The sequence below is a fragment of the Ranitomeya variabilis genome, chromosome 3 (genome assembly GCF_051348905.1).
Source record: "Ranitomeya variabilis isolate aRanVar5 chromosome 3, aRanVar5.hap1, whole genome shotgun sequence".
NCBI lineage: Eukaryota > Metazoa > Chordata > Amphibia > Anura > Dendrobatidae > Ranitomeya > Ranitomeya variabilis.
The window spans coordinates 127,104,308-127,130,192 of NC_135234.1; the positions used below are offsets into that span (position 1 = coordinate 127,104,308).

The window sequence follows — 25,885 nt, forward strand, 5'->3', positions numbered from 1 at the left end:
ATCGCTGTATCCTTCTTACAGGAAATATTTCAGCACAAAATGACTGTGAAAACCAATCTCCGCACCTTGTAGGGGGCACATCCCTAATAAAAATCCTACATTTAGTGTCCAAATCTATTGTTGTGATTGCTACTCGTCCATTTATCTCTGCCCCACTCTCATCTTTAAAAGGGGTATTTTCCAGTTTGAATGCTTTCCCCTGTCTGTAGGATAAAAAATGACTTTCAGATCTCTTGGGGTCTTACCACGCGGACGCCCACCAATCCTGAGAACCACAGTTCTGCACTTTCTCGCTCTATTCATTGCAATAATATTGCTGGAGATAGCTGAGCGCTGCACTTAGCTGGTCTTCGGCACTCCCACACTAATGAATGGAGCATCAGTGAGCATGATCGACCATTTCTTCATAGCCATGTTTCTCGGACTCAGTGGGAGCCCAGGGATCAGGAAGTCATCCCCTATTCCATACATAGGGGATGACTTCCACACTTGAGACTATCCCTTTAATTGACTATTTTGCTTTACCAAAGCCAAAGGAACCAGGGGACGGATGTTAAACAAGTAGGTGGAAAAGTACACTGAACTGCCCGGTCATGCCATGGTGCACCGAGCTCCTCTTTGCTGCGTTTTCCAAAAGTCTTTTTTTTTTATTAGAAAATGACAAACTATTTGGACACTCAGGCTATGTGCACACGATGCAGATTTAGTGCAGAACTGCAGCATTTTTTTCTGCTGCAGAAACGCTGCAGATCTGCACTGTGATGTACAGTACAATGTAAATCAATGTGGAAAAAAAAAAAGCTGTGCACATGGTGCAGAAAAATCCACGCAGAAACGCTGCAGATTTCAAAGAAGTGCATGTCACTTCTTTTGTGCGTTACTGCAGCGTTTCTGCACCCCTCCATGATAGAAATCCGCAGTGGTAAAAACTGCAGAAAATCCGTGCAAAAAAACGCATCAAAACCGCGCAAAAAACGCATCAAAAACGCAGCTGTGGATTCTGCCAGGAGATGCAGATTTTGTGCAGAAAATTCTGCACCCAAATCTGCAACGTGTGCACACAGCATAAAGGTGTGATTATTGTTAGGGCAGTGTCCCCTACTAGGTGTTGTGCTTGGTTTGAACAGTCACATATTGGTGACAGAGTGCCTGGTGTAAGCGTGGAGTGAGTAAATCATTTAATTTCAGAAATTCCAAACAATTAAATATTCAAGTAAATAAATCCTGTATAATTCCACATTACAGGTAGGTTGCATGCTGTGGTTGATGGAAGAGGGGCAGCATTGGCCTCATCTGCCTAGGGCACCAAAATACCTTGTTTACTCTCCAGTTTTTCTCCATTGAGATTAGAATGGCTTGTTATCCAAAAATGCTTACGGCAGTTTTCCTACAGAAAAAAAACACATAAAAAAAAGTTACATGTGAACATTCCCTTTTTTTTATAGTTTTTTTTTTTTTTTTGCTGTAACATGCAAATTAAAAGATCATTGAACAAGCCTCTGAATTGTCCGCTTGCAGGATTAGTGCTCGAACTCCTAAACCTTCCTTCAGCATTATTTACATCCTTTTTATTCTAAATTATTGGGTCACTAGAGGACCGTGCAGTCGCCCCTTCTCCCCTAACGTTTCTTCTCTAGATATGATTTCCATGATACAATACGCCACAGAACTGGACGGAATTGAGTCCTTGTGTTTTGGTAGCTGCGGATGTTGTCTATGGTCTTACTGTAGCTAATATCACGCTACAGATGTATGCTTTTGGGCTGTACAAAGAATCTTTTCCCGTCTCCCATGACCACACACCTGAGAGAGGGATCCGCCCAGTCAGGACAGGAAACCTACTGAAATAAAAGGGCGGTACCTCTCCCTCACTTCAGTTGGGTTTCCTGTCCTGATGGGAACCCTTGTGCTGAAACACGGCGGTTTTGATAGAAGATCCACTTACCCACTCCTGTCCCGGCACTGGAAGCACAGGCAGGGCGCCTGTTTGTCGGCCTTCAGGAGACGGTAGCGCCGTTCGCAGATCCCGTGGGGCTCTTGCGCACGTGCGGGCATCGGTCCAGCACAGTCCGGACTCCTGGGGCCGTCCTGTGTCTGCCACGCCGCTCTCTCCCCCTCAGCTGGGCGACTTCCGGGCGCGCGGCTGACGTCGCGCGCAAGGTACGCTGGGAATGGGCGTGCCTGCCTGACATCAGACCGGCGCGCCGGATCCAAGATGGCGGCGCCCATGGAAAGAACGCCGGTGACGTTACAGGCTTGCCGGCGGTGTTCAGAAGGGGGAGAGGAGCTTAATGGTTACCGGAAGAGGTGGGGAGCACTGAGGATGACCCTTTATTAAGGGTAGAACAGCGCTGAACGTCGCTCATTCCATACAGCTTTCCAGAGATGGAGGATCGTATGGAGCATCAGCAGCAGCAGCCTTTACAGCAGCAGCAGCAGCAGCAAGAGCCCCTTTCAGGTGATACACCTGCTCACCAGCGTACTAAAATGGATAGCCGCTCGAGTGGAAGGAGTGGCAATCGTCCTGGTCGGTCGTCTCAGGATTCTTCTACCTCCAGGAGGAACATTCCCCGTGCTCCTAGTCCGCCTCGGAATCCGGTTCCCTTTATGGTCAGCGGGTGGTGAGTGATCTACGTGAATGTCACCCTGGTGGTAATGGGCTACTTTTTCTGTTTACTTGGCAGGCGCCGAGGAAGGCTAGCTCCAAGACAAAGAATAAAGGGTGTGCCCTCTGTAGAGTCCCGTTGGCAGTCCAGTGGCAGAAGAGTCTTTGTGTAGATTGCATCCAAAAGACTATCCAGGAAGAAACCCCTGACTTTGCCTCTAGTCTTAGAGCGATAATCAGAGCTGAAGTAGAAGGCTCTGTTAAAGCAGCCCTTAAGAAAAAGGGTGGTAGAGACCTAGAACCAGTTTCTGTTTCCGAGTTTTCTCATTCTGATGAGGAGTGTCAGGAAGAACCATTATCCCCCTGCTCCTCCTCCTCTAGGTCCTCTGGCTCCTCTTCAGATAGCGATGTTGGGGGCCGTCCGTTCTTTCCTACCGAGAACATGGACAAGCTGGTAAAAGCCGTTAGAGCTTCAATGGGCCTAAAGGATGAGAAAGCAGCCAAATCCCTGGAGGACATTATGTTCGGGGGTTTAGAGGAGTTAACTCCAAAGTAAAGGCCCTTATAGAGAAAGAATGGAGGAAGCCAGAGAAATCGGGTAATCTGCCCTCGGCTTCTAAAAGACGTTACCCCTTTGAGGAGAAGGATTCAGAGACTTGGGATAAGGTTCCAAAAATTGATGGCGCAGTAGCTAAATCATTTAAAAAACTATCCCTTCCCTTAGAAGACTCTGGTGTATTAAGAGACCCCTTAGATAAGAAAGCGGATGGATTCCTAAGACACACCTGGGAAGCAACCGCAGGTGGTTTAAAACCAGCAATCGCAGGAACCTGTGTCTCACGTTCCCTTATTGTCTGGTTACAGCAAATAGACGAGCAGTTAAAATCTAAAGCTCCAAGAGATGAAATTTTAACCAATGTGACTATGGCTAAAGGAGCGGCAGCCTTTATAGCAGATTCTTCAGCAGACTCCGTAAGGCTGGCGGCTAGAGCTGCAAGTTTATCCAATGCGGCTAGACGTGCTCTCTGGTTGAAGGGGTGCCCGGGCGACTTACCCTCAAAGAATAGACTCTGTTCTATACCATGTGATGGCCATTTCCTCTTTGGTAAAAAATTGGAGGACATTTTAGAGAAAGCCGGAGACAGGAAAAAGGGTTTTCCTCGCTTTCCAGTGGACTTTAGAAAGCCTTATTTTCGGAGGGGCAAATTTAGTAGGGGCCGCCCCCGGGAGATAGGAGTTGGGACTCCAGAGACAGAAGGGGATCTGGATATATGTTTAAAGGTCCCTCGACTTCAACAAAAAAGCCCTCCCAATGACGCCAAGCCAGTGGGGGAAGGCTTTCGTCTTTTTTCCCAGCCTGGGTAAACATCTCCCCCAGTCAGTGGGCTCTGAAGGTGGTCAAAGACGGCCTAAAAATAGATTTTGTTTATCCACCGTGACAGACTTTTGTTTCAACACCCCAAAGAAAGACCCCGGAAGAGCAGCTAGCCTTGGAAACAGAGGTATTGGAGCTGGTATCAAAACATGTTCTGGTAGAAGTCCCGGGGGAAGAGCAGGGAAAAGGTTTTTATTCCCCTCTTTTTTTTGATAAGAAAGCCAGACTGGTCACTGAGAACTATTGTCAATTTAAAAAATCTCAACCAATCGGTAGTAAACTGTTCTTTCAAGATGGAGTCTGTGAATACAGCGATAAAACTCTTGTTTCCACAGTGTTTCATGGCAGCTATCGATTTAAAGGACGCCTACTACCATGTCCCAATTCATCGAGACTTTCAGAAATTCCTAAGGGTGGCAGTTTATGTCCAAGGTTGTCTCAGGCACTATCAGTACGCTGCCCTCCCATTTGGCCTGTCAATAGCGCCAAGAATTTTTACCAAGCTGATGTCAGAGGTCATGTCCTTCCTCCGCTCCCGGAAAGTAGTAATAGTTCCGTATCTAGACGACTTCCTGATAATAGGGAATTCAGCGGAGCACTGCCTGTCACAAATAAAAGAGGTTACGGCGACGCTAGAGTTGTTGGGGTGGAAGATAAATCTCGCCAAATCAAGGTTGATGCCGGAGCTAGTTCAGTCCTTTTTAGGCCCAGTTCTGGACTCCAGGCGTCAGCTTTGTCTCCTACCAGAAAACAAGCTGGTCAAAATTCAAAATCTTGTGGAGGCAGCAATTCAACACCCGGTAATGACATTGAGGAAGGCAATGTCCTTGCTGGGTTCTCTAACATCCTGTATTCCCGCAGTAAGATGGGCTCAGTTCCATCTAAGACTGTTGCAGTGGGAGGTCCTGTCTGCACAAAAAATGGTTAAAAGGGCATTTAGAGGGCAAGCTATGTCTTTCATTGGAGGTAACAGGTTCCCTAAAATGGTGGGCCATAAGAGATCATTTAGCGTCGGGGGTCCAGTGGATAACTCCGGTAGAGCAGGTCATCACCACAGACGCAAGCGGTACAGGATGGGGGGCGCATTTAGGAACTCTCTCAATTCAGGGGTCCTGGTCCCATCTAGAATCACAGCAGGCGTCAAATTTAAGAGAGTTATGGGCCGTAGAAAGAGCTGTGAAACACTTCCTTCCCATCCTTCAAGGTCACCATACCAGAGTCATGTCGGACAATCGCGCAGTGGTAGCATATATCAACCACCAAGGGGGGACGAGATCCCCTTCCCTAATGAAGTCAGCATCTGTCCTCCTACAACTAGCAGAGCGCCACCTACTATCCCTCTCTGCTCTCCACATAAAAGGGGTCGAGAATACGAGAGCAGACTACGTAAGTCACAAGACACTGAGGCAGAGAGAGTGGTCTTTAAATCCCTGGGTGTTTCATCAGATAGTGCAGGCTTGGGGCTTACCTGTAATAGATCTATTTGCCACTCTAAACAGGAAAGTAAAGAGTTTCTGTTCGTTAGACCCGAGGGAGAAACCTTTCGCGGTAGATGCTCTTCAAATTCAATGGAATTTCAGTCTCGCTTATGTGTTTCCACCGATAGCGATGATTCCAGCAGTGGTGAGAAAGATCAGAATGGAGCAAGCGAGAGTAATTTTGATTGCTCCATTTTGGCCGAAAAGACCTTGGTTCTCCCTCCTGAGACAAATGTCTATAACCGATCCTTGGATTCTACCAGAGATTCCGGACCTGCTAACCCAGGGCCCAATATGCCACTCTCAAATGAAGGGCTTCCATCTTGCAGCCTGGAATTTGAGAGGGCATTATTGAGGTGGCGGGGGTTCTCACCAGGGTTAGTCTCCACCTTGTTAAAAAGTAGAAAACCAGTAACATCGAGAATTTATGGTAGAACATGGAAAAAGTTTCTGGATTTTTCAGGACAACCTTTGGGGGACGAAGCTCCTGTGGGTACTATTTTAGAATTTTTACAAGCAGGTTTACAACTGGGGATTTAAATCTGGTGTTAGATGCCCTAACCAAAGGTCCATTTGAACCCTTGCAGGAATCATCGATAAAGACACTCACTCTTAAAACGGTGCTTCTGATAGCATTAACATCAGCCCGTAGAGTGAGCGACTTGCAGGCCCTGTCTGTCTCCCCTCCTTACACGCAAATTTTTGATGACAGAGTAGTACTCAGACCAGATCCGGCATACCTTCCGAAAGTTGTACTTAAATTCCATAGAAGTCAAGAAATTGTATTACCCTCTTTTTGTAATAATCCTAAGAACCCAGGGGAGGCGAAATTTCATACACTGGATGTAAGGAGAACTATTTTGCAGTACATATCCTTAACTAGTCAGTGGAGGAAGGATCAATCCCTGTTTGTAGCCTTCCAGGGTAGTAGAAAGGGATATGGGGTATCCAAGGGTACTATCGCCAGGTGGATTAGGGAGGCTATTTCCTTATCCTATGCTTCAAGCGGCGCCCCGATCCCTGATGGCATCAAGGCTCACTCCACCAGAGCTGTGGCTACTTCCTGGGCAGAAAAAGCAGAGGTATCGATAGATCAAATTTGTAAGGCCGCTACCTGGTCCTCTCCGTCTACCTTCTTTAGACACTACCAGCTAGATCTTTCCTCCTCGACTGACCTTACCTTTGGTAGAAGGGTGCTACAAGCGGTGGTCCCTCCCTAAGGTGGTTCTTTCTCCAAAAATCTCTCAGGTGTGCTGTCATGGGAGACGGGAAAACACCAAGGTTACTTACCGGTAGCTGTTTTTTCCGGAGCCCATGACAGCACCTGTATATTCCCTCCCTTCTTTTTCACCCTTTGGTGTGCACTTTTTAGCTGGGTGTGTTTTGTTATAATTATGATGTGGTGGTGGATTGCCATGTACTAACCAAGAGGGCCTCTCATGCTCTGAAAACCCAACTGAAGTGAAGGAGAGGTACCGCCCTTTTATTTCAGTAGGTTTCCTGTCCTGACTGGGCAGATCCCTCTCTCAGGTGTGCTGTCATGGGCTCCGGAAAAAACGGCTACCTTTAAGTAACCTTGGTGTTTCCACCTGAAGCTCAAAAGAAATGGAATTATCTGACAAGTTTTGAAAAATTCACCTGTATTCGCACATTGCAGACTTGGTACACTTTTATGCAGTAATTGTGGTAAATCGGAATCATTTGTGCAGCAATTTTTGAAAATCACAAAAACTGCACTGCGGCTACAGCGTGTGAACATGGCCTAACAAGCAGAAATAATGTCCTAAAAAGCGCTCAAAGTCCCATTCACACAGCAAACTCTATCAGGACAAATGATCATTAATATTGTGTATTTGTTCTATACAGCGTACCCCATGTTCACAGGCAAATGTGCTGCCGACAGTACACTACTTTTAAGGTCTCATTCAGGCGTCTGTTTTTCACTTACGTGATCTGTATATGTCTTTCACGGACAGAACACGTGCACAATCTATGGGTCTGTTCACATTTGTGTGGATCATGTCTCCAGAAAAAAAGTGTTATTTTTGATTGAACTCAGAAATCAAAATTACCCATATAGGTCTATGGGTCCATGGAAATGGCAGACAGCACACAGATGGCATCAGTGTACAATCCACACGCTGTCCATGATTAACATTCAACGCTGCACGGCGTATAAGCCTCCTTACATTGGCATGGCAGGGCTGTTATACCACTCTCCACAAGGAGATACCTGATTCATCGGGATGAGCGAACGTGCACGGATAAGGTGTTATCTGCGTGTGCTCGAATAATATGCGCCACTTCCTGTGGCTGCATGTCCCGCGGATGTTCAACTGCTGCAACACATCCAGGAATTGCCTGTTTGTTTCGTGATTCATACGGCGACGCAAATATATTATTCGAGCATGCCGAAGTCACTCTATTAGCACACAAGCACCTTATCTGAGCACACTCGCTTGTCACTAGTGATTAACATTGTAATATGGATAGGAGAAGCTTCATAATCTAATTTTTTTTTTTTTCATGCCTGAAATTGACATACTGATGGTAAAAACTGACACTGATATAGCTCAGATCCAAAACACTGATGACACTCTTAATTTATTTTACACACTTGTAAAATCACTCACATATGAACGAGACCTTAGCCTCATAAATGATGTGATCAGCTCATGAAAATGATAATCACTTACTATGCAAATTGCCTCTTCCGAGAAAAAGAGGACTTAAACTCTATAGCGCCGCCTGTTGGAAGTAGCGATCCTACAAGTCACAATCAACCCTTTAACGAGTCGTGCAATATGAGTTAGGATAAAAGCCAAATCACAAGCCAGCTGGTATGTCACTCTCCATAAGGAGAAACGTTACCCCTTAGACCCCAATCACTTACTAGTAATTTAAATTTCTTGAAACCTATGACCGCACCTGAGAGGAATCCGCTCTGATCACTGGGCAGGAAGCCGAGAGCACACATTAAAAAGGCAACTCCCACTTCCTCCTTCAGTGTGGTTTCCAAGAAATCAAGAAGGAGTCACCCCATTTATCATCATCATTCTTGTTGTTATTATTTATACATTCACTCAAGCCCATTCTTCATTGTGAAAAGAGAAGATTGAGCACCACCATCAACCATAAACCAGAAGGAGAGGATAAATAGTGGTGTTTGTCATGGGTTTCAGCACCCCCTGTAAGATCTTGCACCTGAGGAAAGATACCAAGAATATCCTAGTTCAACGGATAGTGCTTAAGGAAGGAAGATTGTGAAGGTTTTAGATGTCATTCAATCAAGATAATGTCTCTATTGTTTTGAAACTCCAACAAAAAAGCGCCAACAAAAGTAAAATAGGAATTTTTTTAATGGGTGCAACTTTTTCCCCCAGAAATGAACTAGGGACAGGTAACTTAGAATAGTATCACCACTCCAGCACTGAAATAAAAGAAACAACAACGCTGGAGTGATGCTTTAACCCTTTCACTGCCTTTGACTTATATGGATGTCAAAGGTCGTGTCCCAACGATCAAGTGCCTCTAACAGCCACAAGTGGAGCAGTGCTTCACCCCGGCTGGTAACCATTTAAATTCCTCTGTCAATCACTGACAGCGGAATTTAACACACACCAGCCGAAAGCACATCACAAATCACGCCAATCGGCACCCCTGTCATGTGATCGTGGTACACCAATGGGTTGTCATGACAGTCAGGGGTCTGCAGTAGACCCCCGTGCCTGTCATTACGATCCTCCTGTGAAGGCCATCTTTTGGCTGGCATTCATAGGAGATCATGATTTCTGCTATACATAACCGTGCTGAAGCCCTGCCGCGTGTAGCACAGGCGATCGGATAATCGCAGCTTCAAGTATACGAAGAAGACTATTGAAGTAAAAAGAAAAGTTTAAAAAAAAAAAAATTCTCCCCCCCCCCATTGAAAATAAAACCATAAAAAAGACACATATTTGGTATTTCTGCATTCAAAAATGCCCGATCTATCAAAATCTAAATTAAATTCATCCGATCGGTAAATGGCATAACAAGAAAAAAAGAGGCTATCAAAACCTAGTATCAACCTCACCTTCAGTAGTATCAATAGAAACGTCACTCAGGGTGCAAAACATAAGCCATCACATAGGCCCAGATCCTGAAAAATGGAAACAGTACGGGTCTCGGAAATGGCAACAAAAACAAATCTTTTGTTAAAAATAAAAAAAATTCACATTTTTTTTTCACCACCCAAATAAACAATCTATACATGTTTGGTATCTGCGAACTTGAACAGACTTGCAGAATCCCATTACTAGGTCAGCTTTACCGTATGATAAGCATGGTAAATAAATAAAACAAATGCCGGATAGTGAAGGAACTAAGGCTGAATCTGGCATAGATTTGAGTTTGTGGCACACAGACTGCCCACCTTGCACTAGATCCATTATGATCTCTTTGCCACATTTTAACCAGCCCCCCCCCTGTTGCATTATGTCTCTTGAGTAATCACCCTGTGAATCCCAACAGTTGTCTCTAGAATATCTGCTTCAGTGGTCGAGCCCAACATTATGTGGCTTATTGCTGTGCTCTTAGGTCACTTCCCAGACATTGGCAAGAAAGGTAATAAAGAGTGAAGCCCAAACTCCTGAAAGAACATGGTCATTGGAAAATGTCTCTATGCCAAATTTACATACCGGAATTATCTCACTTCTCGCATTATGGGTCAGCAAAACAGGTTTCCCTTGAATTTTACACATCATTCTTGCGGAAACCAAGTAATAACAGTGTGTATTGGAATCCAGTTAAGGATAAAACGCCTTGCCATAATTATTCCGAATTAGAGGTATCACTCTCCTGATCTTGGCTCTAGTTCAGCCTGGTTACAAGAGTAATTTACTGCTATAACAAGGGATAACACGACTTGGGTGGTGCGAAGCAGCAAGCATTTCATTTCATAAGAAAAGATTGGCAGTTTCCACAATGATATATTGTGGTGACTTGTTCCACGCAGCCCTTGAGCAACAATTTTATTAATAATTGGGCATTTAGAGAGCTACTTTATTCCAATGTTAAGCCTATTACCTTGTTATTTTACTTTTATAATTAGTAATCATAGGAGCAGAAAGTAGTAATTTCAACTCAAAGAAGACTTGAGTTCAGTCGTCAGAGTTTTAATTATGTTGGTGCCAAAAAAAAGCACATAGCAACAGTATTCCCCTACTGATACGGGCAGGCAATGCTTCCACGGCCGATACCTACACCATAATCAGTTGGTTGGTTCCTCTCCAAAATTTCATAATAAAACAAGATTATGCCGCTCCCCATTCTGCAGGCACATCATACCCTGGGTCTGTCCTCGCTTGATCTACTGGTGACTTTTCTGTACATATGTTGTACTGTAATCTTCGGAAGTTACTAGGCATTCCATTATACTGACCATTACCTTTAATGCATAATGTAAATCCAAGAATGAAAGATTTGTGGGTCTGATCTTCAAGGCTGTTTGGGAGTTAGTATTGTTTACGGGGTCACTTCAGGATGGATTGTCTTTGGTTGCTGGAATAATTCAAAATGTCCATTTGTATCAGTTATGGTTGTGCAGAAATTGTCACTTCCATTGGATTCCCCACATCTGATGATTAGTAATAATGATGAAACCAGAAAGCCCATCATAGTCTGGATTTATTTTACCAATATTCCAAATGACCCCACTAAACAGGGATAACATATCCTGGACCATCAGCATTTTAAAGAGGTTATATGATCCGAATTCACAGTGCGTTTCACTCGCTTATACAGCGCCATTAATTCCACAGGGCTTTACAGACAACATCATCATCATCATCACTGTCCCCATTGGGCCTCACAACTCACAAAGTGCTGATCCAGCAGCGAGAAATCAGATTTTGAACTCGTGTATGGGGTGTTACGATGCACTTCCAGCTTCTCATCCTGCAGACGACCTTATAAATCGGACAAGCCCTATCTTTCGTCTTGACAGATGGCACTCGTACCCGTGTTATAGGGGCAGTGCACATGTCTGATTTGCCTCTGGGATTCAGATGGCAGTCGCCCATTTGGGTCCATGGAAAAAAATCAAAATGACATCCAAGTGTGGTCGAATTTTCACGGACAGACCTAATCGAGAAGCTGGAGAAACTTCTTTTTATTTTTATTTTTTTCTCTCCACCTTTGAGAAAATCGTATCCCACACTGATCAATGATTTGACAGGTTCCCTTTTCAATAGCTCTCTTAGACCCGATTAGGTTGTTGTACTTACTTTGAGATTTACTTGTCAGAATGACTATATAATCCTTTTCTTTAAAGGATCGAATCCAGTAAAATGTTCATTTTTATATCCGGGGGAGAGAGAAATGTTCAAAGGGGATTTTACAACCATTTAACAGGGATTTTCAAAGTGAGTACACCCTTTTCATCAAGTCTGAAAGATCTATTTAATAGTGCTTTGACAAATCTGGTGACCGTACACATGAAGAGCGGAATCCACTGACAAGATTTCCAAGCAGTAAAAACCATCCAGGTCATCACCCAATTATAGTCCAGAGATGGCAATTTAGGACTTCTCTAGGCTTCAAATATGATGCTAAGCGGCACTGTAGTAACAGAACAGTCCGGTATTTAAGAGAATGTGGTTCATGGCACTCCTACAAATAAATGGCCCCACCGCTGATTGTCAGCTCTGTGCCTCGGCATAGTGTAGACAAAGAACGGTCATCAATGGTCCTAGCAGGATCGTACAGAGCTCATCACTGAGACAACTAAAGGAGGTAAAACAGTGATATTTACAAAAATACAACAAGAAGCTCAGTAAGTGACACATCACTGGAATTAGGGTCTCTATCCCCATTGTATGCTTCCCTCAGATTGAGAGGCATAGACCTGCATAAACATAAGGTCCAATTATCTAATACAATCTCATATCGCCAATTCTGTTCCCCCCAGAATTCAATGAGAGCCACAGTGGAGCAATATGAAGGCCGTGCAGAGGCCCTGCCACCTGTAAAGACATTGGTCACACTTGGAAAAGAAGATCTATCTATAAAGGTATGTTCATACTGTACATTGTTCCCCATCCTGTATAAAATGAATATATTTTAATGATGTATTGGAAATAGAAGATGACAAAGAAGTTTGTATTTGTCACCATTGTTTATGCGTATTTACAGCCATGAAACTGTAGATGTCAGTAGGATGGTAATATAAGGATCATGGGAGCTCACATTAGTATCGATCTCTGTTTGGAGACCAGGAAAGTTGGTCATAGATCATTTAACTCCATAGATGCTGTGGTCTTCAGCAAATGTTTTCATCTGCTAGCGATGATATGCAGGAACAGCTCCAGGTTTTCGTGGGCACCAGGCGAAACGGCCTCATTGGGCCCCTTTAACACATACCACGATTCATGATGCACAGATACAGCAGAGAAATATAGTTATAGTTCAATGCCAGATTTCACTTCTTACATTACATGAGTGGCATGTATTGTAAATTCTACAATAGTTCAGAAAACGACGAATCCTTGCAGCACACAGTGCGTGCCTGGGGGGAATTCAAAAGTCTGCAGTCACACAGCGTAACTGCAGAATTATCGATTTGGACCAGGACGGCATAGTCCTCCATCCAGTATTATGGGCACTGCATAGTCCTCCATGTGCCGTTTTATGAGCACCACAAAGTCATCCATACAGTATTATGGGCACCACGTAGTCCTCCATTTACAGTATTATGGGCACCATATAGTCCCCCATACAGTATTATGGGCACCGCGTAGTCCTCTATGTACAGTATTATGGGCACCACATAGTCCTCCATGTACAGTATTATGGGCACTGCATAGTTCTCCATGTACAGTATTATGGGCACCGCATAATCCTCCATACAGTGTTATGTGCACTGCATAGTCCTCCATATACAGTATTATGGGCACCGCATAGTCCTCCATATACAGTATTATGGGCACCACATAGTCCTCCATACAGTATAATGGGCACCACATAGTGTTCCATATATAAAAAATAATCAAATACTCGCCTCTCCCCGTTCCCCCTTTTCTTGGTGTCTTCTGGCTATCTGCACTGCTCAGCATGGAGGGCGCGCTCTAGTGATGTCATTGCGCCCTCTGAGCTGAGATGTCACAGAGCTCACACACAGAGGGGCAATGATGGGTTAGGGAGCATTGAAAGTATGAAGCTGGGGAGGGGGTGGAGGGTCCGGTGTTGGCATCGGGCCTTCCCGGCTAGTGGGCCCCATAGCGTACAGGTGTCAACTTATTATTTACTAGATGGTGGCCCGATTCTAACGCATTGGGTATTCTAGAATATGTATGTATGTATATAGCAGCCACATAGTATATAGCACAGGCCACGTAGTATATAGGAGCCATGTAGTATATAGCAGACAAATAGTACGTGGCCTGTGCTATATACTATGTGGCTGCTATATACATACATACATATTCTAGAATACGCAATGCGTTAATACAGGCCACACAGTATATAACAGTGGCCACGCAGTATATAACACAGCCCACGTATTATATAACACTGCCCATGTAGTATATAGCACAGCCCACGCAGTATATCACACAGCCCACGCAGTATTTAGCAGTGTGGGCACTATATCCCTGTTAAAACAAATAATTAAAATAAAGAATAGTGATATACTCACCCGCCAGGATCCACCGAAGCTCCCGCGATGAGCGCGCGGCTGCCGCCATCTTCCGTTCCCAGGATGCATTGCGAAATTACCCAGATGACATAGCGGTCTCGCTAAGTCTTCTGGGCAATTTCGCAATGCATCTCTGGGAACGGAAGATTACGGCAGCTGCGTGCGGCTCGGCGGACTACGGATGGTGAGAATAGCAGCTTTTTTGATTTTTTTTTAATTATTTTTAACATTACATTTTTTTACTATTGATGCTGCATAGGCAGCATCAATAGTAAAAAGTTGGGGACACACAGGGTTAATAGCGATAACGGAGTGCGTTACCCGCGGCACGTTACCGCTGGCATTAACCCTGTGTTAGTGGTGACCGGAGGGGAGTTTGCGGGCATCGGGCACTGACTGCAGGGGAGTTTGGAGGGACTAATCGGACTGTGCCCGTCGCTGATTGGTCGAGGCAGCCATGAGAGGCAGCTGGCAAGACCAATCAGCGACGCGGGATTTCCGTTACGGAAGTTGTGGACAGAAAGACGGAAGCACCCCTTAGATACCGTATAGAAAACCGCAAAATAATGCAAAAAATTTTTTGGAATTGCTGGTTTTAGTCCCAGAAAAAGTCAAAGGGGTTTTACACCTTCAAAACCTGTATCTAAACACTTGTATACTTCCAAAACAATAAAAACAGATGTTATTAACCTTCCCCGGGTTCAAAGCTGCCTCTCTGATGCTTTTTTTGTCTTTGTTACTGGCTGCAATGGTGACATTATAACGACATTGCACGTCACTGCTGTAGCCAATTACTGAGCTCAGCGGCTCATCTGAGGAGGATGATATGAGCTGCTGAGCTCAGTGATTGGCGGCAGCGGTTATGTGCATTGTAGTGGTGACATCACCACTGCAGCCAGAAAACAATTACCGGACCTGTAATCTATGTAGTATACAAGCATCTGGGTATATATCAAAATGGTGCCACTCAAAACGTTTTCCACAAAAAAATCTACACATCTAGATCAACAGCAAAATAAACCGTTCTAGAAATGCAACAGTCTCCTTAAATCAACCTTAGCTATCAAAGCGAAGATGAGTAATTTATTGTAGATGCAGTGCTTGTCAGCTCCTAAATGAGAAATCGACCCTTTCCCCATCCCTAGATCAGCGACCAAGGTGGAGGAGTGCCACTGAGGAAGATAGATCGCCTGTTCAACTACATGTACTCCACAGCACCCAGACCCAGCCTGGAGCCGAGCAGGGCGGTTCCATTGGTAAGCCAGAAACTTCTTGTATGTCTTACTGTCAACTTTTATAAAACAAAAAAAAGTAAAGGGCAGGGTGGGTATTCTGGATAAAATGAAGCTGATTTTATATGTGCTTTTGTAATTAAATGTATTGCTACTTATCATAACATAATAGAGACTTGGGGCTGTCTCACAGAGTAAACCCTATTGTAACTTAAAGGGAATCGGTCAGAAATGTTTAAACCCCGCTCCCCAAGACCATTAATATAATTATTAGAAAACTTTTGACCTGTAATAGAGACCTGAAGATTTGATCAGTGGAGATGCCAACTTTCCCCCTCTCCCCACCATCCCCCACTATCCAGGCGCATTTAGACGTCAGTTTTTCACATACGAATTCTATCCATTGTTATGACTCTTAGCCTATAATAAGTAGGAGTTCTATGGGGCTCCATGGATTTTTACTTACGGAGTGGTCCTTGCCAAAACGAAGAGACATGTCTGATTTTGAGCTGAATCGCTGATCAAAGCAGGCAATGAAAGTCTATGGGGGTGGGAAAGAAATCATGTGGTACCCAAATGCCTTCTCTGTGTGCTGTAAGATCTTCATGTTTGATAGGAGAAACTTGAGAAACTTCTCCTATGCAAAACATAAACTGATGAAACTCTGATGGTAAAAATTGACACACAGACGCTGAAAGTTATAATTTTTTTTTTTTGCCTAAAAGAATTATGATTGATGTCTTAATGAGCCGAAACTAAAACAAAGGAGTGTTGGTAGAGAAGTTCGGCTCATATACCCTAAATGTCTTAAGATGCAATGGTATTACTGGCATCACAGGGGTGGACATAAAATTGTTGCAAACCAGTGCCCCGTACAGAGGTGCCCATTTTTACCTCAAATCAGGTGGAACTGTGCATTATGATGATGTATTGGATTGCAAAGGCCCCTTTACTGTTGTTGCACAGGGCCCTCTTCTGTCTGTGTCCATTAGGTAGTCACTCCTCTGCCTACAGAGAATAAACAAGTTACAGTTCATTTCACAGGGGTGTCCAGACAAAACTAGACATTATATACTATAATGATGGGGCTAATTTCTATTTCTAGTTTCTTCTCTAAATCCCATCATAAAAATGTTTTAGAAACTAAAGGTGTCCTTATTGTCATTTACTTTTAGGCTGGTTTTGGGTACGGATTACCCATCTCTCGTCTCTACGCTCGTTATTTCCAAGGAGACCTTAAGCTCTATTCAATGGAAGGTGTTGGTACAGATGCTGTTATTTACCTTAAGGTATTACTTCCAAAGCTCCAGCCAAGATGTATGGCTTTTATGATGGTATCTTTAATACATTTAATAAAGGGGTTGTCCAGCATACAAAGTAACTCTTCAAGGGAACCTAACAGCAGATACAGTTTAGTGAAAAAGTGTTTGCCCCCATCATGATTTCATATTCTTTTGCTTGTTTGTCACACACAAATGTTTCAGATCACCAAACAAATTTAAATATAAGACAAAGATAACACAAACACAAAATACAGTATTTAAATGAAGGTCTTTATTATTAAGAGAAACAGAAATACAAACCTACAGGGCCCTGTGTGAAAAAGGGATTGCCCCCTTTAAATATAAATTAACTGTGGTTTATCATATCTTTGTGAGGCTGAGTTCAAATTCCCTAACCACACCCAGGCCTGATTACTGCCACACCTGTTCCCAATCAAGAAATCACTTAAATAGGACCTGTCTGACAAAGCGAAGTAGACCAAAAAATCATCAAAAGCTAGACATCATGCCACGATCAATAGAAATTCTGGCACAAACGAGAAACAAAGTAATTGAGAACTATCAGTCTGGAAAAGGCTAAAAAAGCCATTTATAAAGATTTGGGACTTCAGTGAACCATGGTGAGAGCCATTATCCACAGATGGCAAAAACATGGAACAGTGGTGAATCTTCCCAGGAGTGGCCAGTCAACCAAATTTACCCCAACAGCGCAATGACTACTCCTCCAAGCGGTCACAAAAGACCCCACAACATCCAAAGAACTGCAGGCCTCACATGCCTCAGTTAAGGTCAATGTTCATGACTACACCATAAGAAAACGACTTGGCAAAAATGGTCTGCATGGCAGAGTTCCAATACAAAAACCACTGCTGAGCAATAAGAACATAAAGGCTTGTCTCAGTGTTGCCAGAAAACATCTTGATGATCCACAAGACTTTGGGGAGAATACTCTGTTGACTGATGACACAAAAGCTGAACTTTTTGGAAGGTAAATGTCCCATTACATCTGACATATAGTGGGGGAAATAATTATTTGATCTCTTGCTGATTTTGTAAGTTTGACCACTGACAGACAAGAACTGTCTATAATTTTAAGGGTATGTTAATGTTAACATTGAGAGATAGGATATCAAAAATAAAATCCAGAAAATGACATTGTATACATTTTATAAAGTTATTTGCATTTTGCAGTGAGAAATAAGTATTTGTTCCCCCACCAACCATTAAGCGTTCTGGCTCTTACAGACCAGTTAGACGCTCCTAATTAACTTGTTACCTGCATTAAAAACAACTGTCTTACATAGGAAAGAAAATTGGATCAGCAAACTGAATTTCAATAAAAAAATTATTTTCTTTTAAAAAAATTAGTCCAGACAGATGATAAAATCATGTAGCATTCTTACACATTTCTGGCTGTAGCCCTTAGTCGTAGAATATATATTCTACGACTAAGGGCTATGGCCAGAAACGCGTAAGAATGCTACATGATTACATGATTTTAACATCTGTCTGGACTACTTTGTTTAAAAGAATGAAATAAAGAAGACTTTTTTTTCTATTGAAATTCAGTTTGCTGATCTAATTTTCTTTCCTAACTTATCCGGAATCTCAGAGGCTATCTACCATATAATACACTGTGAGGCACCACTCCCCTTTTTCGTTTGCTTTTTCTCTTTTAACTGTCTTACATAGTCACCTTTATTTAAGACTCCTGTCCACAGACTCAATTAGTCAGACTCTAACCTCTACAACATGGGCAAGACCAAAGAGCTTTCTAATGATGTCAGGGACAAGATCATAGACCTGCACAAAGCTGGAATGGACTACAAAACCATACGTAAGATGCTGGGTGAGGAGGAGACAACTGTTGGTGCAATAGTAAGAAAATGGAAGAAATACAAAATGACTGTCAATTGACATCGATATGGGGCACCATGCAAAATCTCACCTTGTGGGGTATCCTTAATCATGATGCAGGTGAGAGATCAGCCTAAAACTACATGGGGGAACTTGTTAATGATTTCAAGGCAACTGTGACCACAGTCACTAAGAAAACCATTGCTAACACATTACACCGTAAATATTTAAAATCCTGCAGTGCCCCCAAGGTCCCCCTGCTCAAGAAGGCACGTGCATGTCCGTCTGAAGGTCGCCAATGAATACCTGGATGATTCTGTGAGTGATTGGAAGAAGGTGCTGTGGTCAGATGAGATAAAAATTGAACTCTTTGGCATTAAATCAACTCACCGTGTTCGGAGGAAGAGAAATGCTGCCTATGACCAAAAGAACACCATCCCCACTGTCAAGCATGGAGGTGGAAACATTATGTTTTGGGGGTGTTTCTCTGCTAAGGCCACAGGACTACTTCACCGCATCAATGGGAGAATGGATGGAGCCATGTCCTGTAAAATCCTGAGTGACAACCTCCTTCCCTCTGCCTGGACATTAAAAATGGGTCATGGCTGGGTCTTCCAGCAAGGCTGTATGTACCAAAACATACAGCCAAGGCAACAAAGGGGTGGCTCAAAAAGAATCACATTAAGCTCGTGGAGTGGTCTAGCAAGACTCCAGACCTTAATCTCATAGAAAACTTATGGAGGGAGTTGAAGCTCCGAGCTGCCAAACGACAGCCTCAAAATCTTAATGATTTAGAGATGATCTGCAAATAGGAGTGGACCAAAATTTCTCCTGACATGTGCGCAAACCTCATCATCAACTACAAAAAAGTCTGACTGATGTGCTTGCCAACAAGGGTTTTGCCACCAAGTATTATGTCTTGCTTGCCAGAGGGATCAAATACTTATTTATTCTATCTCTCAATGTTAAAAGTAACCTACCCTTAAAATTCTAGACTATTCATATCTTTGTCAGTGGGCAAACTTATGTAGCAGGACTATGATCCAAAATACACCAGCAAGCCCGGAATGGCTTAAGAAAAACATAATTCAGACTTTGGAGTGGCCTAGTCAAAGTTCTGTCCCTAATCCTATTGAGATGCTGTGGCATGACCTTAAAAAGGTGGTTCATTCTCGAAAACCCTCCAATGTGGCTGAATTACAACAATTCTGCAAAGATGAGTGGACCAAAATATTTCCAGAGCATTGAAAAAGACTCTTTGCCAGTTATCACAAACACTTGAATGCAATTGTTGCTGTTAAGGGTGTCCAACCAGTTATTAGGTTTAGGGGGCAATCACTTTTTCACACGGGGCCCTGTAGGTTTGGATTTCTTTTTCCCTTAATAATAAAAACCTTCATTAAAAACGTCATTTTGTGTTTACTTCTTTTATCTCTCTCCAATATTTAAATTTGGTGATCTGAAGCATTTATTTGTGACAAACATGCCAAGAATAGGAAATCAGAAAGGGGGCAAATACTTCTTCACTCAACTGTACATGCTGCCTGAACCACTGGCAGCATATATCAGTCACTGGCTGTGTAAATTCCCAGAAAAACATGCTTCAAAAGCCACTGGGGACCGAGCAGCACAGGAGACTAGTCGCATAGGTGGGTCTCCAGAGGCTTCTGGACGGGCGGGGGCCCACTGCCAGTGACTGACAGGTTTCTCCCTATACACACATGGAAACAGAGACCTGTCATGCAAGGGGAGAAGGCAGGGAGAAGTCACCTGGGACCGAAGCACACGGGAGACTAAGGCTTTTGCTCTGAAACGCCAGTCGCAAAACCTCAATCATCCACACCTCCTGATCCACCTGGACCTGGCCTCCACTTAGTGGTCCATCTCGACAGATCGGAAATGGCAGTAAATGCAGCTCATCATATTACTAGTCACCGCTTTGAATTGCCTTAACCAGCAATTAAGATGACATTTTCTTGCCATCTCTGATGTGCTTAGAAGGGGCCAGGCATGCTGAGTAAGTGTCAAAACTTGAGTTGTGGGGGATTGGTGAGAGTAAGGGTGCTTTCACATTGCATTCTGGCATCCATTCAGTGGCACCGTCAAAGTTTCGTTCTGAAGCCCCCGAACACCCTGCAAAACGGGATTCGGACTTATGCGTGAATGGGACCTTAAACTATGATGGTGCCGGCAGAGCGAACGTTGCATCATTTTCATGCGTGTAAAATTCTTCAAGAAAAAGTGGGTTGGAATGGCACTGAATGCTGTGTTTCGTGAAGATATATCAATGTGGTAAGATCCTATATAAATCAAGGCATTCCGAGGCATTTTCATGCATGTTCGGTTGCAGGAGGCAGACATTCGGACATAGTAGACTGCGATTGTCTGCCTCCAATAGGCGTATACACCTGAAAATGATGCACGGTAGAGCGCACCTTTCCTATGCTAGCACCTTTACAGTCTATGACCCCATCAGAACATACATCCGAATCCTATTTTGTGGGGGGTTCAGGCGTGAGCCCTGTCTGGGCCAACCAGCGGTTGCTGAAATGCAATGTGAGAGCACCTGAATACTGTTTTTACGGTTTTCAATTATTTTATTCATAGTATTTATTTTAGAAATATTTTATGTTGCTACGCAAGCCTTTTAATACATTTTATATTTTGTTAAATAAAATACGATTTACCTTTTTTTATTTTTTTATTTTTTTTTATACGTTTAGGCTGTTTCTGGCGAGTCATTCGAGAGACTGCCAGTATTTAACAAGTCAGCATGGCGACACTACAAGAATGCCGCAGAAGCTGATGACTGGAGCAACCCAAGCAGAGAACCGCGGGATGCTTCAAAGTACAAGGCTAATAAATAAGCCTCCCTCAGGATTGGCATGTATAGTGCCTTCATATCTGGGCAGTGTCTGGGGTTACACAACCACTGTAATGTTAACGGAAAATACTCTTAAAAGAAGACTCGTTCTCTGCCATTCACAGTGAACCTTCTGTGACGTGTAAATGAAATGATGGACACTTGGTTGGATTTAACCAGATGTGAGGGTCTGCACTGCTGTTTATGGATCTATATAGTTATAGCGGTCATTGTTATTATTTTAATTTTTTTTTCACAGTTGATTTGTGAAATTAACGTTCTATTTTGTCTTGATGGTCACCAAGGATTGACTATGAAATGTGGGAGAATATTTAAAGTTTTTGTTCAGCTAATATACTATTGCCTATGCAGTAAACGTTCACCAAGCAGTGCGGGTATCAAAACACAGTAGTGAATATAATAAGAGATATTGCTGTATTTGTGTAAGATATTGGTCATATTTTAGGCTTGTATATAGTAGTTGTTGAGATATTGGCTTGTATGAAGTGGTCCATTGATCACTGCCTTTAGCATTAGTATAAAGTATCCACTTTAGCGGACAGTGCTGCAATATTAGTATTTTTTTTTTTACATGCAATATAAAATAGTGTTTCGCAAAATGGCATTTTTACCCAGTATGAACCTGCGGTAACAAACATTTTTTTTAAAGGACGACCTTACTATGTAATAAGAGAGTTATAATCTTTATTTTGTGGGTTATGTGTATACTTCAATGCTGATATGAAATTCTGTAGCGATACGGGGCAATACGTAACGGAGTATTTAACGGGTATTTATTAAATTGTAGCTATATTTGCCTATTAGCTGATTCTTATGGTTAATTACTGCAAATGTTCTTAATGTCTTGAGGGGGAGAGGGGTAAGTCTGCCAATCAACTCAATGGCAGTTCTCCTGTATTTCCTCTATATGTTCTAAAAAACTTCAGACCAAAGAAAAAAAAACTGTATAGACTCAATTCCACAGATTACGTACATTTTCAAGATATCACATGATAGTATAATGTCCACAGTCAATTGAAGAGGCTTCCGTTTTCTGTCCCATTCTTTTATCTACATAGTCTTCAGTTTCCGCCTCCTCTGGATGTCCGTTACGACCAAGGGGAGGGGAAGAGTGAAGCCAGTGCTGATTGGTTGCAGGGATTGCGTGACACAACAATGTCACAAGAGCCCCGGGAGAGCCAGCTTCGAAGGTGAGAAACATGGGTATTGAGAAGGGGTGGTTGTCAGTATAGTGGAGAACCCCTTTAAATCATGGTTCTATGTTAACCAGTTTTCGAACATTTTCCGTTAGGTTTTTCCTTTTTGTCCGCTTCGTCTATATTTAAAAGTAATCCTGAATTCTTGTAGTTTTCCCAATGACTACCAATACTACCAAGTCTTTCAATAGGCCGACACGTCCCATTCTTTAGAGATCATTTCTTGACAGACATGATCACAAGTAGGATGATAATGACAACACAAGATGCCACGATTCACAATAGGTGGTTGTCACCGCTGACCTCCCCCTCCCCGCACAGTGACCTCTGCACAGTTGCAGAGCTATGTACTTGTGCCTGCTGTAAAGTGTATCTCTGAATGCTATCAGCAGAATCTCAGACAATCTCAGGGTTTATAGAAGTATGTACATGAAATAGGAATAAAATATTTGAGAAAAAAAGCAAATTAGGAAAAAAATGTTTCGTCATCTGATTTTAATTGTTAAAAGAAAATTTAGAGGAAACATTTCCTCTAAAATGCAAAATCAAACCTAGAGTAACCTCTCAGTGATATCTGAGTAACCACTGTTTGCAGAGAGGTGTTCCCCCTTGTTTCTTTATATAACCAATATGATTTTCCTGCCTATCTGACATTGTGGTGTGGACACTTGTACTCTATTGGAAAGGTTGTGGAGGTAAGCATTCAATGTTCAGGTAAATACATACAGCCCCTCCCCATGCCAGACATCCGAACTGGTGGAAGAGAGCAGCACCCATTAAAGTATGCTAAGACATTGTGTACCACATGACAGTTGTAGAGGGTGCTATTAGCATGCTTTGTAAAAGTCATTACCACTAGTATCAAAAAATTACCTATTGTTCAAAACAGGTTTTTTTTATGAATGTACTAGAAAGAAAATGGCATTTTTTTCTTAATTTTTATTAAAAAAAATAAAAAATGGTAATCTTGTTCTTTCAAGTAGAGTTTTCAGAAGGCTCCTTATCAGCAGAGACAGGATTATGACATGCATACCGCTGATAAAACAAGCGCCACCAATCACAATAGGCGATATCTTTGCTGACACCGCCTAAAGAGCCCCAGTGACTAATTGCAAGATTTTTATTTTTAATATAGATTGGGACCCAAAAAAAAAACCTTGTCCAATAATTGAAAAAAATACATTTAAAATTCAATCCTGATTTACACAATGTGTGATTTTTCCAAAGAAGTTTGGATGATATATATTTTTTTAACAAATCATTAAAATGAGCAAGTCAATCCTGTAGTTTTCTTGAGACAAGATGTGCCCAATTAACTAGCCTGCATGTTTATGGAAATGTCAGGGGGATCGGCTATTTGCTGATATATTGTACATTTTTTCCAAATGTACAGCAGTTACATACAGTTTGTGTATGTAATTTTTATTTTTTTTTTAAAGAGGACCTGTCCGTAGAATCAACTCTCATAAGTCATCTATATGGACACCAGGGTCCTAGGAAGGTGAATAAAATACCTTGATATTTGTGATCTGATGTCCTATTTCGGAGAAATCCATGTTTAGATCTCTGGGCCGGACACAGATCAATATGAGACTTTGCCTGTAAATAAAAGGGGCTTTGCTTTCATTATTTTCACATAATAACATTAAGTGTACAAATGTATTCGCACATGCAATTTTTGATGTAGTATTTTTTTTAAATTTTGCTCTGGTAAATCCAGCTCTATTATACTGTATCTTTTCTCTGTATTGTCGACTTCTGAAAAAATCATCAAAAACTCCTATTATATGTGACTCTTGGCACACTCCTATCATTGTGTTGTGTAAAGAAAGCATTTTAATTTTTTTTTTTTTTTTTTTTTTTATTGTTTTTTTAATGTGACATAATTTTTTTTAGTCACTAAAAGTACAAAAATGCATCATGACCTTTGGCACGACAATAATGGTACAATTTTTTAAAAGAAATGTCTTAAGGTAAAATGATGTATTGTTTAAATCAGGTTTTTATGTCAATTGTGTTTTTTTTTTTTTTTTTTAAAATATACGGTATATATTCTTTTTTTCAGATCATTATTTATGTAAAAAAATTAATACATTTCCCACACTGATTACTATTAATATTAAGGTTAGGCCTGCTTGTATCCCCTATTCAGCTACATGCACATTAGCAGCAATAAGCTGAATCAGATCCTATTTGATTATATAAAATAATTTTCTGTGCATGCTGACATCTGGGCAAAGATCAGTGTGTAGACAGGGGGGACATAACCTATTATGAATCATGGATCCTGTCATACCTGCAATGAAAGATAAAACCTCTTAAGTTTTATCTTCCATTGCAATCCTGCATGTGATGATAATGAGACTGATGAAAAAGATATCAAGAAATAAAGTTTGACGCTAGTGTAAAGCCTAGTGGCCAGTGTGAAAGTTGCAAAATTTCACTCTTGTAATATTGTAATTATAGAAAACTGAAAAAAATAAATTTAATATGCGGTAAAAATTCTATTTAAAAAAAAAAAAAAAAGGTTCAAAACTCACTGTAAAGACTACAAACACTTGCTGTTCTTTTTCCCATTTAAGTTATAAATTTTGTACCCGATTTTTGTATTGTGGTTTTTCCAGCATTATGTATTATTTATATTGAGTTTTTCAATGAACTGGCTGCTTTTACTCTTCTGGATTATTTGGATTATTTTATGTTTCCCTAATGGATTTGTATATCATGTTTAAAAAAAAAATGTTTCTGGGAAAAATAAACCTATTATTTTTTATAAAATGCCTTTTTCTTCTTTTCTACCTTGTCTCTTATTAATTAATGGTGTAAAGTCTTCTGTTAAATTCCATTAATCACAGATCAATAAAAAAAAGTCAGAAACTGAATCCTCTGTAGTCTGTACCATTGTGAACAGAACCTGAAACTATTTGCCCTTGAAGATGATATGAGACTTAGCCAAGCTGATAATGATGGGAGGTTTAGGGCAGATCAGCTAACGATGAGCGAACGTGCTCTGATGAGATGAAATCCGAGCATGCTTGTGTGCTCATAATATGCTTGAGTCCCAATGCCTTCATATCTCTCTGCTGTCCGACAGCCACAACACATGCTGGGATTGCCTAACTAACAGGCAACCCCTTCATGTGTTGTGGCTGTCTAACAGCTGCAACTTTAGCATATTATTCGAGCACCCCTAATACACTCTGTTAGCACCCAAGCATGCTCGGATAACACCTTATCCAAGCATGTCCACTCATCACTACAGATTGTTTGACTAAAGAGATATTTAATTTGCATTTTGTAGAGA

General features: G+C 42.0%; 1 protein-coding gene across 2 annotated transcripts in view; it reads left to right on the forward strand.

The window, feature by feature from the left end:
* Window positions 1–25,359, forward strand: part of PDK3 (pyruvate dehydrogenase kinase 3) — an 80,933-nt gene extending 55,574 nt beyond the window's left edge. For both annotated transcript variants that reach the window (XM_077294664.1, XM_077294663.1), the window contains 4 exons: window positions 12,405–12,506; window positions 15,275–15,385; window positions 16,537–16,650; window positions 21,225–25,359. In XM_077294664.1, the coding sequence (XP_077150779.1) occupies window positions 12,405–12,506; window positions 15,275–15,385; window positions 16,537–16,650; window positions 21,225–21,368 (471 nt within the window). In that variant the 3' untranslated portion in view covers window positions 21,369–25,359. The remainder of the gene's footprint in view (window positions 1–12,404; window positions 12,507–15,274; window positions 15,386–16,536; window positions 16,651–21,224) is intronic.
* The last annotated feature ends 526 nt before the right edge of the window (window positions 25,360–25,885 follow it).